This window comes from Acanthisitta chloris, unplaced genomic scaffold (genome assembly GCF_000695815.1).
Source record: "Acanthisitta chloris isolate BGI_N310 unplaced genomic scaffold, ASM69581v1 scaffold1623, whole genome shotgun sequence".
Classification (NCBI taxonomy): Eukaryota; Metazoa; Chordata; class Aves; order Passeriformes; family Acanthisittidae; genus Acanthisitta; species Acanthisitta chloris.
The window spans coordinates 79,875-95,835 of NW_008664153.1; the positions used below are offsets into that span (position 1 = coordinate 79,875).

The 15,961-nt window shown below is 37.8% G+C and overlaps 1 protein-coding gene across 1 annotated transcript in view; it reads right to left on the reverse strand.

The window, feature by feature from the left end:
- LOC103798922 (attractin-like protein 1) overlaps window positions 1–15,961 on the reverse strand; it is a gene marked incomplete at both ends in the record, with an annotated part of 177,051 nt that overhangs the window by 70,254 nt on the left and 90,836 nt on the right. The window contains 3 exon segments of the mRNA XM_009071208.1: window positions 6,204–6,322; window positions 8,539–8,747; window positions 11,119–11,203. Coding sequence (XP_009069456.1) covers window positions 6,204–6,322; window positions 8,539–8,747; window positions 11,119–11,203 — 413 coding nt within the window.

Sequence of the window (15,961 nt, forward strand, 5' to 3'; positions counted from 1 at the left end):
TTATTGGTACACTTTGCCGTTATTGGATCAGATGCCCACCAGCAAGCTTATTATAAGAGGTACTAAGTATTTTTCTAGTCTATAAGATAGGCTACTGTAAAGCAAAAAGAACCAGAGAAGCAGCTCTAGTAGAAGGTACCTATACCATAGGATGAAACACAGATAAAGGCAATGCCAACACGTAACAGAATGTCTATGTAGGCCAATAAGCCAAACAAACAGTAAAGCACAAAGAACCTTTGGTATAAACCCACATTTACTTTCACTTAGTCATGAAGCATACTCACAAAACTGCCTGAGAGATGCTTTAAAGTGAATTTTAGAGCTTGAGTAACCACCATCTGCTCATTTACTCAATGAATACTCACTTTACCCAATGAATACTCACTTTTAACACTTCATGTTGACAGACTCTTAAGTATTCAGATTTTTTTAAATTATATCCTCTTCAGTGGTATTACATATAGATTACAATTTTCCAACTAAACCAAGATATTTGTTCTATTACTTTCTAATCATGAAGTTTGTTGTGCGCTGGTTATTTAATGTTTAAAATAAAATTCAAAGTACTAGCGACGATTCTATAATAATGTTCTCGGTGGTATTCCCTTATTCCCAGCACTTATTTCCCTTAAATCCAATTTAAACACTGCTTGCCTGAAAATCTCATTAGTTCAATGTAGATGTGAATTCAATAGGTAATTCATATTAACACAATATTAAGGTTATAACTTAAGCTACCAAACCCAACGAAATTCAGAAAGATGACAGCCCATCTGTTACAGAAGTTCTATATAGCTGTAGGATATTTATAATGTTTACACACCAAAGTATGAGTAAATCATGTTATGTATAAAAGTCCCCTCTTATGTCTCATTTACTTAAATTTTTTTAAAGCACTGATCCTGATATGGTGGTATATAGACAGAATTATGAACTGCAGCGATTTTCTGAATATTCACTGTTGAATGAAAATACTACAGTAGTTTATCTTAGAATTTCAGAAATTCCTATTAAATTATGTATCCTCTGCCTGGATTTTTCAGCTTGGCAGTAAAACCTTGTCTAGTTTGCCTAGCCTAAATGTAAATTACTAATGTAGTAGATTTGCTCCTATTTCTCTGAAGCTACTCCCAAAACATACTACTGGGTACTCCTTAGTCACAAATTTTCTTTTTTGCCTTCCAAGATAAATTTGATTCTACTCATATTTCCTGCTGCTACTTTATACATTTCCATTGACTATTCTTTGAATTTCTCAAATGTAGGTAGATTGCTGTGATTATTCTTACTGGTATTACCATATCATCCAAGAACTGCCATCATGAAAGAGGGCCATAATTTTCTGGAATGATGCAAGCATTACAAAAAGAATGATTCTTGTCTTTAAGGCACTGTGTAAAAATATTTAACAATGTAGGACATCAGCTCTCTTTGAAGCATCAATGATTCTTGTCTTTAAAGCACTGTGTAAAAATATTTAACAATGTAGGACATCAGCTCTCTTTGAAGCATCCTCTAGTATCCCACAAGCCTCAGCAAGATGCTCTTCCTGGGCTCACCAATGTTTACTTCATGTTGCTGCACTCAGATGTACAATACTTTCAAATCACATAGCAATTTGGGCTGTATTAAGGTTACTGACATCAACTGGGGCTTCATCATATTGCATGTGTGGAGGCTGACACACAAGAAATTCAGAAACTGCTACTGAAGGTAAGGGTGTGGGTGGTCTCAGTTACAGAAGAAACAGGTCCCTGTTGTAGGAACATGTTCCCCTTGGACCACCTGAAAGCAATACAAATGCAGTACAAGGTGGATGCAGAAATATTCAGCTGTGCCTCTTCCCACCACAGTCTCTCCAAACAAGAAAAATCACATGCATTCCACCTGAAAAGCTACATCAGAGATCGTACTCTGACCAAACAAATAGTATGTTCATGTCCTGTTGCCTGGTGTTCTTGATCCCAATTCAATTAAGTGTTCTCAGTTTATCCTGCCCTCCCATATGTCTGCTGTTTGTTACAATAAAAGAGTAGATATTTTAACAAGCTTAATGTGAGGATTCAGAATAAGAGTTGAAATTTTATAGGAAAGTGAGTAGGTTCAATTTATTTGCAAGTACATCTAAGGTTTTGAAAAGAAAACATTTTCTTCTCCAAGTAAAATTTGGTATTATATTACGACTGCATTTCAAGCCTTCAAAATACTCTCCTTAAGTAATGAGGGATAAGTTACTTTATTTGCAATCTTTTAGTGTGGGCAGTTGACATTCCTATGAAATGAAGGATTATGTCCAACACCATAGACAAGCAGTTATTATATACTATATCATTACAATATATTATTACAGCTACCCTATCTGCACTGATCACTTTGGTTTTTACTGTAGAGGAGTAAGACAAAGACAGGAAAAGTCAATACAATTTACTCCACAAAAGTCAGAAATATATCACAAGCAGGAGACAGAATTTGGGGAAGAAAAAGAAGGAAAACATGAGACAGAAGCTGAGGAAAAACGGTAGATATGAGCATGAAAAAGCTGTTTCTCCCAATTTCAAAAGACAGAATGCTTAGAGGGATACATAGACAAAGGTATTTGGTTTTACAACCCAATCAAAATATTCCTGTTCAAATGTCCATCCTTGATGCAGACAATGAGCGTAAGAAAAACAGTAAAGTACATTGATGATGTAATTTCCTTCTTTGTGTGTCTTAGACAATATTCAATGTTTTAAAGCTGAAAACAGCCCTGGGTTAAATGCAAGAGGCTCCATGTAAGAGTTTGAAAGAGGAAGCTATAAAGATATTAGCATGTCATTTTTCATGAAGTCTGTACTTGGTATAAGACAGTATTAATGACAGTATTATAGTTGCTTTTTCCCCTATGACAAACCAGCATCTGTATCTGTTCAATTTTGAAAAAGGGTAGAATAGATGATCTTACCGTTTTTAGCATCTATCAATCTCAAAGATAAAAATTAAATATCTTTTGTTGTTATTGGTGGTTTATATATAAACACTACATTTTATTATAGAATAATAAATGGAACAGCATATCATGTAGAGCCACTGTAAGCAGTCTCTGTCCTTTCCAAGGCAACCTTCAACATTTGCATCAGATATGATGGAGCCAACTAACAGCAGAACATGCAGAAGTATCCCACAAAACAAACCACCTTGCTCGTGCTGAAATGAGCCAGAGCTCCAGAACGACCTGGCATTGCAAGCCTCTGCTTGCAATTACATCAGATACGACTATAATACATACCTTGATGATCCCTGAGTCTGCACAGTGGTGGAAAATAGTGTCCTGTTAATATGCTGACTCATATCAGATGGTGAGTAAAGGCAGGTATATGTGCATCATCAATGTGCTGGCACTACTTAGGAGGTCCCTCTGGCCAAATAGTTACTTCAGGGAATTTTTCATATTTTAAAGGCCTTCCAATCAGCAAAGTAGTCACAGCTTTGCAAATATCTGTGACCATGAGGCCAATGCCAAATAGCAAAGCAGTCACAGCTTTGCAAGTATCTGTGACCATGAGGCCAATGCCAAACTGGTTGCCAACATATCTGTAGTACACTGGCCAGTTTCCATGAGGGGAAAGCAGCAGATTCTAAACCATTATTGTCTGTCTCATCTGGAGTTCTATGATCTAAGTCATAAATCAAGGCCTTTGTACAGCTGCAAAAATGGGGCTCTGTCCTTGTGATGTTTCTGAGTTTGCAGCTTGTTATCCCATATTACTATAACAGTGCTGTCACAACATTTTCATTTTTGTGGGCCTAGTCCATAAGTAGCAGTCTATGAAAATGGATAATCAGCCTGATCCATTCTGTTTCTCCACATGGTGCCATTCTGTTGATGCTATTTTGGTGGGTTTATATTGAAGCCACAAAATTCTGCCTCCATCATCTCACAGCCAATAGGCTAATTTTGCCACAGCCACCTTCAATACATGTTAGCACCTCTTTTCAGAAATTATTTTGATGAATTTTTGCTATCCTATTCTTTAGTAACTACACTAAGAGCTTTTGCTATCCACTTCAAACCCTATATAAAAGACAGGAAACGATAAAGAAAAGACCAGTGCATCAGTTGCTAATTAAGCTGACAATCTCAGTCATGAAAGGTTGTCAAAGAAGGATACTGAACTGAGAAGCTCACGATAAAATGCCCTGTGCTCCACAATTATTAGGGATGAAGATGGTCCACTCCTTAGCAACTGTTCTGGCTCAGGAGTTGAAAACCATGGCTAGAAAATTAGCACCTAATATAGTACAAGGTGTCAAGCAAAAGAAGAGCCCTTGAAGATCAGAAAGGAAAGTAACCATTAGTGCCTGGAATGTGAAATGCCTCTGACACTTAGAAGGCAGCTGCTGATGAATTTGTGTCTGCATTGCTTTTACTAGCAGTGACTAGCTACAAATGCCAGTGATTAGAGCTGGCTGTGCTCACTCTGAATGGGCAAGATTTGAGTCAGAGTCAATACAACTCACACCTTAATTTGTCTGTCTGGAGAACAAGATTGATTTGCATCAGGTTCAAACCAGAGAGCATGCTACTTTTATTAATGGAAGTTTGTAAAGAAAAGATGTTGAACTCAAATACAGCCAGGTGTCTGCAGCTAGCTGAAAAATATAAGGAGGCTAAATTTATTAAGCTAAAATACTTTTATAAGCTTGTCAAAAATCAAATGAACAAGCAAGAGATGCAGCAGCTGGTGAACAACAACATAAAGTATAAAACATGGCACTAAGCAATATGAAAAAGAGAAAACTATAAACCTGGATGAATCTATGAATTCTGATTACTTTTAATTAAAAAGATCTTACCAAATCATCACAAACCAGTTAAACTCATGGTTACAGAGGCTCATATTCCTTTAATGAGATGACAAGTAACTCCATGGCTTAAAGAAAAACATTTCGATGACGATCAGTGATCAGAATACCAAGGCTAATGAGACTGACCTGGTCCTGTTTGAAAGGGAAATAAACGAACAGCCACCCTTCATGGGATTCCATAGGTTCTGCCTGAGTACTGTACACCACATATGCACAAAATCCAAGTTAATTATGACTCTGTGATCTTTCAAGTGTCAGTAATAAGGCAAAAATAGCATTTGCCCTGAGAAATATACAGTGGGCTAACACAAACCTAAAGAATAATTTTTTTTACACTGGAATAGAATTTTTGCTGCAGCCCAACTCTGCGCTCCACAACATTTTTACTGCAAAAGCCTGGAAAACAGAATCCTAGAATTAACCAGGTTGGAAAAGACCTCCAAAATCATCAAGTCCAACCCCACCATCATTACTAGACCATGGCACTAAGTGCCACATCCAGTCTCATCCTGAAAACATCCAGGGATGGTGAATCCACCACCTCCCTGGGCAGCACATTCCAATGTCTGATCACTCTCTCTGTAAAAAATCTCTTCCTAATATCCAACCTAACCCTCCCCTGGCAGAGCTTGAGTCTGTGCCCTCTTGTCCTCCTGCTGGTTGCCTGGGAGAAGAGACCAACCCCCACCTGACTCCAACCTCCTGTCAGGGAGTTGTAGAGGGTGATAAGGTCTCCCCTGAGCCTCCTCTTCTCCAGGCTGAACACCCCCAGCTCCCTCAGCCTCTCCTCATGGCACCTGTGCTCGAGTCCCTTCACCAGCCTCATTGCTCTTCTCTGAACCTGCTCCAGCACCTCAATGTCCCTCCTGAACTGAGGGGCCCAGAACTGAGCACAGTACTCAAGGTGTGTACTCACCAGTGCAGAGTGCAGGAGCAGAATCACCTCCCTGGTCCTGCTGACCACACTGTTCCTGATCCAGCCCAGGATGCCATTGGCCTTCTTGGACACCTGAGCACACTGCTGGCTCATGTTCAGTTTTCTATCTATCCAAACTCCCAGGTCCCTTTCTGCCTGGCTGCTCTCCAGCCACTCTGTCCCCAGCCTGGAGCACTGCATGGGATTGTTATGGCCAAAGTGCAGGACCAGCACTTGGCCTTGTTAAACCTCATCCTGTTGGAATCAGCTCATCTCTCCAGCTCATCCAGGTCCCTCTGCAGAGCCCTCCTGCCTCCCTCCCAACTTTGTGTCATCTCTGTGTTTATATTCACGTTCAAAACAACCTTCTATTAGTCTACTGTACCTAGAGAAGGAACAGCACTGATAACATGCTCATAGATTTGTAAAGACTCACCATGCTACAGTTGCTATTTGCCGAAATGCATTTCTTGTCATCACACCACTGGCACCCATTAGTGTTGGCGGTACAGCTCGCGCAATCTGCGTATCGGTAACATCTGTCATCTGCAGCAGCTGTAAGACAAATCAAAGTCAAGAAAACATCCCACAGAAAGAGCAATACCATATTTTTAACACTTGCTTAGAGCATGTTCTGTTACACCCTTCATTTGAACTCTAGCCATTCATAAAGGTTTAAGTTACTGTAGGAAATTATTTCTATTCAGTTAATAAGATTTACTCCTTTTAAAATTCCTTCAGTAACAACTACATTTGAAGGTTCATAAGTCTTACATAAACTAAAGGAATATTCACTGATTTGCTGCATACAAGCTCTCATAGCACAATGCATAAATTAAGAGCATGAAAATGTTTTTCAACTGTTCTTTCTTCACTTCTTTAACACAGAAGAAAGATTTTCTTCAAATGCAGGTTTCTGATGAAAAACATCTGATGGGTGTGCAAGTAGACAAGCTAAAAGTAGTAAATAAAAAAAAAATCTAAGACAGATATTAACAAAACATGGAAATTTTCAGTTTCTGTGAATTAATTTATAAACCTAATAAGGACTGCAAATTTAGAGTTCGGTCTTTTCTCTACAAAAAAGTATTTAAGAAAGAGTTCATGTGAAATAACCTAAATTTTAGTTCAGTTCCCAGTATTAAGCATTTAATATAGTTTGAGACACAAATTATTATTTCTGTTTAAAGGAGGCAAAAATGTGAAAAATCATCATGACCCAAACCAGGAGAATTAGTACCATCTCCTACAATGAGTAGTATATTTATCTCCTGTTCAGTTTGGCTCCTTTAGTCTCAGGGTCATTCAAGTTTAAGAGATTCTCCTGCCAGGGAAGTCTTGCTATCCAAGAATTGATCCTTTGAAAATCCACTTAAATTTCTGCTTATCCTTTAATATTGACTGTTAAAAGTTCCTCAGATGATACTCTCAACCTGGTAACAATTGAACCAAGCATTGTAAAAGAAAGCATGAAAAATTGGCTTTTGGCAAAAAAATACCACCTGAAATTGGAATAATTTGACAGTAGTGAAACAGTGCTGTTCATACAATGTCTTTGGAACTGCAGCTCTACTGACCTCATCTCTTGCAAGCTGAGTTGTAGTTCATTCCCACTGCAGCAGCTGTAGTTTAGAAACTGCTCTAATTTTTTTTTTTAACCTTCAGCTTGTCTGTGCTTTGTTTTTTTTTAAACACCTGTTGATATGATCAGCTTTTTATAAGATGCACTTTCTTCTGTGTTACTTTTTAATTTAATGTCTCAAGATTTTTTCATTTTATAAAGAGATGAAACTTTCTAGACCCTAGATCTCTAAATGTTATGAAAATGTACGAAAGCAGTTTTTCAGAAAGCTTTGTCCAGATACCATTTTTGTCACATCATGTACCTTTTGTTCCTGAGTTTGCAATGTTACAGTCCAGAAACAAATAAAATCTAGCAGAAAATTTTCTTCAAGTGCTGATTAATAGTAGTGTTAATAACATTTCAACAAATATAAACCACAGACTGGAAGTTTAACTGTATGGCAGTTTGTACATGTAGAACACAGCCAAAGTTTGGGAATTTTACACTTCAGAAAGATGCACAGAAAAAATAGTAGGTGCATGTAGCAGAGATGCATATTCTGTTCATGTAAAGTATAAGAACAACACTTTCACAAGCAATTTATTCGTGACAAGCCAAAATGCTCAGGAATAGATTGCAACAGTTATTCATAACACTAAATTGCTGTTTCAAACAATAAGTTATCACAATGCCACAGAGAAATTCAGATGACAAACTTGAACCCATTCTGACATATTGCAGCAAAGGGCTTGTTTGCCTCGAGTTTTTGTCCAGCTGTGACTGTGCTATATTCTCCTGTACAAATGCTCCTGTTTGATGGGTAATCAACTGGAAGCAATAATACTTTCCTTCTCTCATCAGTACATAGAGGTGTGAGTGCCATATCCCTGAAATGCCAGATATCACTTGCAGTGACCACTTGTGCTCAGACTGCTCTTAGGCTTTTCCCTTAGCGCCTTAAACTTGTGCCTTTTTGCACCTACTTTCCTGTATTTAAAATACAAAATGATCCCATAACTGAATGATTTTTAAAAATAGTCTAGACATCTCTTGCACTGGTATTCCCAGAACAGAAGAGTCTTAACATTCCAGTTACTAGTTCCACCCAGTTAATTTGGGGATCATTTGGGGGTCATCCTGCCTCCACTTCCCCCTCATCTCCTAGACTGTATTGCAAACCTGATACTGGAAGATTGAACCCAGTTACCTGTTTTCTTAGGACATTTTGCTCTAAGGATGTTATTAGCATGTCCAGATTCCCAGGATTCACAATGTTTCTTGTTCCACAGACACCTGATTCCTGGACGAGCATTTTTACACAGCTCCTCATCTCTGAATGCTTCGCAGTTTGGAGGTTTGTACACGAGGATGTCATTCAACAGAACACTTGAAAAACCTCCAAATATATACATGGACCTATTGGGAGAAAGTAAGTAAATACAACTATTATTGTAGACACATTTTCTTGATTTCTTATCTGTCTTGATAGACAATTAAAAACCTAATAAAGACTGTCAGTGGTTCCTTTATTGCTTAGCTTTGTAATTTATTTCTCCCTGAAAATTTAGACTAACAAACAAATTGCTGAAAGCTCACTGTACTATATGTATTAGGGAGTGGCATATACCAGATGTCCGGAAAGAAGAATTAAGAGCTTTGGAAGAAACTACTCTAGATAATGAGAAAAGGGCATGAAATAATGGCCTGCAGGAAATGAAAACATCTTCCTTCAAAAAGACTTCAAAGACAGGCAGCAAGAACTGGCAGATGGATATTTCTTTCTGATAACATTTCCAGTGCAGTAAGTGCTGACATCATAACCACAAGACTAGACTGGAATCCTTACCCTTCTCACTTAAAATTACGCACAGTCTCAGGCAAAAGATAATAGAGAACTCGTATATCTGATGTACCATATTCTCTTAAAAGAGAATTAACCACAGAGTTACCAATAGTAGAAAGCTGGAGATGATCTTGTAATGTACTTTTTTTTTGGTACATAAAACCCTACCAAAAATACCACTATGTTCTGAAAAAAAAAACAAAATGGGCATTTTCACCTTGAATATCATTCATTGAAAGAGACAGTTCTCAAAGTATCAGACATAGCTTAGATGACATAAAACACACAAATCAGAATGAAAAACTACCAGCTGCTGAAATCATTAATTTCAAGCATTTTTCTCTTAATGAATACATCTGTTCATTGATTAATGTCAAGTGCTCTGTGTACAGACTTGCAACTTAGTGCTATTTTTGTTAAAAGCATTCACACTCTTAAGTCTAGTTTTACTTACTACCTATGTTATTTCTGACCTAAACAATATCCCTATGTAGAGGATATGTAAGTTGCCCACATATACCTAAATACTATTAGTGTAATGAATAAGGTAGAAGAGGAACAATCAGTAGTACAATGATCTATAGTATTGCAATTGTCAGATATTAGCCCAATTGGCAATCAGCAAAAGTAAAACTGACAAAAGCAAACAGTATAAATTTCTTTAAACCTGACTACTATTTTCTACAACTTTTCCACTAGAAAAGGAGATTTGTCCTACAATTTTATCTTTGGGGATTGGAGTAAAAGAAGTACATAGTTCAGCCACCATATCCAGAAAATGGCAGATCTATTCCACCTCCTGTTTCTAGATGATCCAACTTTACTGAGCTCCTCTACTCAACAGATGACAGGAATGTATGCTACATTTTCTAGAGGATAAGCAATACACTTATGTGCTGGTTTGAGCTGGAGTAGAGATAACTTTCTTCACAGAGGCTAGTATGGGGCTATGTTTGGGTTTTGTGCAGAACACAGAGTTGATAATGCAGAGATGTTTTTGTTATTGCTGAGCAGAGCTTACACAGAGTCAAGGCCTTTGCTGCTTTCCGTACTGCCACGCTGGCAAGGAAGTTGGGAATGCATGGGAGACTGGGAGGAGACACAGCTGGGACAGGTGACCCAAACTGACCAAAGGGATATTCCATACCATAGGACATCATGCTCAGTATATAAGGTGGGAGGGAGAAGGAGGAAGGGGGGACATCTGGAGTGATGGCATTTGTCTTCCCAAGGAACCGCTACACGTGATGGGCCCTGCTCTCCTGGAGATGGCTAAACACCTCCTGTCTTTGGGAAGCAGTGAATTAATTCCTTGCTTTGCTATGCTTGTGTGTGCAGCTTTTGCTTTCTCTATTAAACTGTCTTTATCTCAACCCATGAGTTTTTGTAGCTTTTACCCTTCTAATTCGCTCCCCCATCCCGTTGGTGGGGGAGTGAGTGAGAGGCTGTGTGGTTCTTGTCTGCTGCCTGGGGTTAAACCTATCATCTAGGTGCTGGCAGGCTTTTTCTCCTGCAACTGAGATAACAGCCATATCAGTATTGCCAAAACTTTGCCTTTTCCATGCAAATTTTAGTTACACAGTTATTTGATGATTATAGAACAATGAATCATAGCACACTGCAAAGAGAAAGAGATTTCTCCCACTATATCTGAGGATTATACTTTTCATCAAATTCACTGTAGCTCATGATACTGAGGAAACACCTCTTTACACTAGAAGGTTCACCTAAAATACCATTGAACAGATCCCACAGCATGGCAGATTGATGATTAGCTGTACTGATTACCTAAGACAAGTAAAGACCCTGATGAGCACTCCTTCTCCCTTTAATAAATTACATCAGTTGTATGTCATTGAATCATACTTCACAAAAGTGTCATTCCTACTACAGTTTTTTCATTCAGAAAAATAACAAGGAAAATTTAAAAGATGCTTCATTTACCCATTACTGACAACAGCAGTGTGACCAAATCTGTTGACATCTCGATGCAGATTAGGTTTCGGTAAAACTTTCCATTCATCACAAGCTGAAAGACAAAACAATAGCATAAGAAAACATGTATCAAATAATTTGAAAAGTTTTCAGTAAAACAAACAAATTGTATTTGCATTGTTCAAAAATAATACAGTTCTCTGCCTTCACAGCCAGTTTAAAAACCCACTGCAACAAGCACTGCCACCGTCATTATCAAGTGATCAGTAATATTTCCCTAATATTTACACACTCCCAAATTAGCCAAAGGATTTCAGTTCATATGTATTTCATGGAAGATCTATGACAGTGAACTTAGCTCTTTTCATAAATGTTTTAAGATAAACTACCAGTCCTCCAGCTGTGCAACCCATCTCATTATTGTCTTACTTCTGGTATCTTGATTTAAGTATGCTACTAATTACTTTCCATTCATCAGACATTTGAGATGAATGTCGTATCTGTACCTCCATGTCAAATTAACTATTCAAGCATATTTCTTTCAGTACTACTGCAGGAACATTTACAAATGTGGTTTCGGTGTGGTTTCATTTTTCTTTCCTGACTGGGATTTTAGTTCTTTAGAACAATTAGTCATTTTCTACTTGAACTTTACTGACTTCAAATATTCAAATCCCACAGTAATAGAAATAGGGAGCACCTACAGATTGAAACTTCAAGGAAATCCCTTTCAAATGGAGCAAATAAAGCAATTTTCCACAGAGCAAGCAAAACACTTCATCTTGGGAAGTGTTGACATTAATTTTTGTATTTTTACAAACATATACAAATACATAGCCTTTCCTGTACTTCGAAATTTATTTAAGAAAAAATGGGATTTAATGCCAAAGGAAAACCATAAAACCATAATAAAGGCTGGTTTTGAGATAAGGAACCCCTGAGGGCTGGAGATATAATAATTCCTTTCTTACGGATGGTATTTGTCAAACTGGCAGGTCTTTTCAATAAAGTACAAGAAAAAAGGGGGAGGGAAGCTCATTACAAATAGCCTTCCCTCTTATCTCCTCCTAGTCCTCTCAATGACTACTGAACAGAGCACTGTGCAGGAATAATATGTTTGCTCTGCTTTGCTTTCCTGATCTAAGTTTCTCTGTACAGATTGGTTAATCCAAAATAGAGATGGCTAACCAACTGATTTTTGGTGGCTTTTGGTAAAGAGTCAAATAGAATTCATCCCTGCCTGTCATCTTCAAACATCTTTTGAACATCTCTAAGTACCCTTATTTCCAGACTTAACAGCACTGTTCCAAGAGGAAAGTGACAAATAGCAAGTGTAGTATGATTTACAACATTACTTATCAATATTACAGCATTCTGTGTGTGGTATGTGTTGGATTGACTGTAATAATGATGGCAAGCTCCATGGAACTTTCCTCCACAAAATACTATGCACTCTTAAGGTATTATACAGACAGTAAGCAGAAGATATAGTATTGGTTGTAATCAGAATTGTCTTTGTATGTAACCAGGTACAGTATATAGCACATGGAAGACCACAACCACTTTTAATAGAACCAGTTACTAAGCAGATGAAAGAACAATACTATTCATTCCAAACTGACTAGCAGAATCTTTAGTCACTGAAAAATACAAGGAGAAATACAAGGGCCTTTCATTCTATTACAAAGGCTTCTACTTGAAGAACAAACTGTACCTCATTCTATCATTACATGAAAAAGGTTCATAGCCCCCCTAGTGTAGACTAAATGGTTAGTAGATGACACAGAAGTGGCTCTGAGAGTGAATTTCCAGTCACACCAATTTCTCACATGATGCAACACATCAGATTTGAAGCAATCTAGCTGATGCTGGCAGAGAAAAACCCCAACTGAACTTTGCACAGGGTAGTTTACTCCAAGGTCCACACTCCAACACCCCACACTTTTCCCAATTACCTGTATCCTTCTCATCTGCAGCCTACTGGCAATACTGCATTACAGACAGAGAGGATGACCAAGACATTTCATAGAAAAATTCTCAATGCTGCATAAGTATTCATACATTACCAGAATGTTTCCCAGTATGATTTTATACAAAAAAACCCCCACCACATTACTAACCAACATTGTCATATTAGTAATATACTTGAACACAGATTTGATTAAAAAAATTTAACTGAGGTTTACCAAAATGTGATTGAAGGAAAAAATAGGGGAAATATATGATCCTAGCTCCATTAAATTCATGTCTGAATTCAGTTAATAAACAGTTTCAAAAATTATGCAAGATCAGCATTCAACTATCACCAGTTTTAATTTTGACTGAGGAAAATTTAAGAGAACTGCATGCCTACAAGCAGTTTTCATGGTGACTACTCTCCTTGCTCAGCCTTGGATTTATTAAGTGCATTAAGGACGTCTCAATTATTGTCAACAACTAAAGACACTATAGGACAAACCCTGAAAATGTTGACAACTCCCTTCGAACTCTACAACTGTTTGTAAAGCATGTAACAGAACATGAAGGAACTGAAAAATTCCCTTTGCAGAAAACACTACAGAAACTCAGACAAAAAAAACCTGTAAGCACTGAAGAGAAAAGAAGCTCATTTACACTTCATCTTCATCCCCCACCCCACAATGCCCCATTCTGCACTCAAGGCTGAACAGAAGCACCATGTCCACTCAGAACTTGCAGGTGGAACCATCTCAAAGTGATCCCTTCACTGTCCCCCTTAACTAATGGAAAGGATTCACACTTCCAAAATAAGAAAAAAGACTTGCTTTATATGGTATAACAGTAGCTAGAGCAATGATCCAAGATGTAGGAGAAAAAGGTTTATTTCCTACCCAACGGGATTTAAACCTAAAGCTTTCATCTCTAAGGAAAGTGCCTTAACTGTTCTAGCTACTTTTTCATTACTGCAAGTTAATGCTGTTCCACTGAACAATTAAAAAATGATAATTTAAAAAATGAATACTGTTCTAAATAGGGAGCAAAAGTTTTTAGGACAGTCTCTAAAAAAGGGGCAACCAGTGTTCCATACTGTACCTCCAGGACCACATTTGTATTTCTGCATTGGCAGCCTGATTTACTGACAACCTCTTGCTACATTCGGAGCTATGTTTTAAGAGAAGGTAGATGAAACTACATACTTTATGTTTACATTATCAAATCATTTCTCAATTTCAACCTATTTAAATAGATTTGATATGCCAACGTATTTGTTCTGCTCAATCACACTTGGCAACACTGGCAGTGCAGCCTTATGCGCTACTTAAAATCCAATATCTGCTTATGCTTCTATTTTCTCATTACATATTTCCAATAATTATTCAGTTTTTCTCTGCTAAAAGAAGTTCATGAAGTATGGACACCGTGATACTTCTGTCTGGTTCTCTCTTTTTGTGACTGGACAACTAAACACCGCAAACAAATAAAACACCATGAAAGTCAGCTCTGAACAAAAAACTCCTATTCCAATTTTTTCCAAACAGCATAAATATTTTTCTTTAATCAGATAATAAAAATCTCCTTACTCTCAGGAAAACACAAAGCCAAGTATGTTGGAAACAGCGGGACTTGAATTGAAACTATAGAACTAACATCTACAACAGATTCTATATACATAACAGTGGCTCCCTAAGCAATATAAAGAAAACAACCCTAAGTTTTACTATTAAATGGAGCAATTAGTGCATTATATTATTATGGTTTTTCTCTTCTAATAGTACAGCAATATGGAGGTAATTGCTAGTACAGACTGCACCAGAACTGCATTTATGACTTAAGTCCTCAGGAAAGCATAAAACTTAATCTTTCACAGCCGCTGCTTTACATTTTCTTTGTGATGGCACATTGATAATCCATTTGTAACTCCAGAAGGAGGGAGAATTGCAAAAGTAGATGGGTTTGCATTGGAAAAAAAATAAATTTACAGACATTTTAACTTGCTCATTTTGTTGATGACAAAGACTAGAGGTGAAACAACTTATTTTACAAGCAAACAATTTATGAATAAAACATTCATTTTATTACAAAATAAAAGAAGTATGTTTGATTACACGTGGAACTAAAGTCAATCTCATGAGATAATTTTGCAATTTTTTGCAAAAAGAAAATGCTTTTAAGCTTTGCTTGAATAACCTAGAAAAAACTGAACTGGGCCTCTCAGTTCAGGAAGGACATTGAGGTGCTGGAGGCAGGTCCAGAGAAGAGCAATGAGGCTGGTGAAGGGACTGAGCACAAGTGCCATGAGGAGAGGCTGAGGGAGCTGGGGGTGTTCAGCCTGGAGAAGAGGAGGCTCAGGGGAGACCTTATCACCCTCTGCAACTCCCTGACAGGAGGTTGGAGTCAGGTGGGGGTTGGTCTCTTCTCCCAGGCAACCAGCAGCAGGACAAGAGGGCACAGACTCAAGCTCTGCCAGGGGAGGTTTAGGTTGGGTATTAGGAAGAGATTTTTTACAGAGAGAGTGATCAGGCATTGGCATGGGCTGCCAGGGGAGGTGGTGGATTCACCATCCCTGGAGAACATAGGTGAAACATCAATACTGACATGTGTCACACTTCCTCTCTAGTACTACTACACATTTATTTAAACTAATCTCTGTGGGACCTAAGCACTTCATAAAATGTAAGGTCAGTGATGATTATCTACTTCCTTTCCAGCATGTCTCAGTCTCCCAAACATATGGAATTTTTATATATTACAAAGCAGTGCTGAGGAACTGGGAGAACTCTGGGTACAGGTCCTAATATATAGTTTCTCAATTACACAGCAAATACCAGAGAACAAGATACTATAAAGATAAATCCCTATTATTAATTACAAGTACGCAGCCAGATTTCCAGAC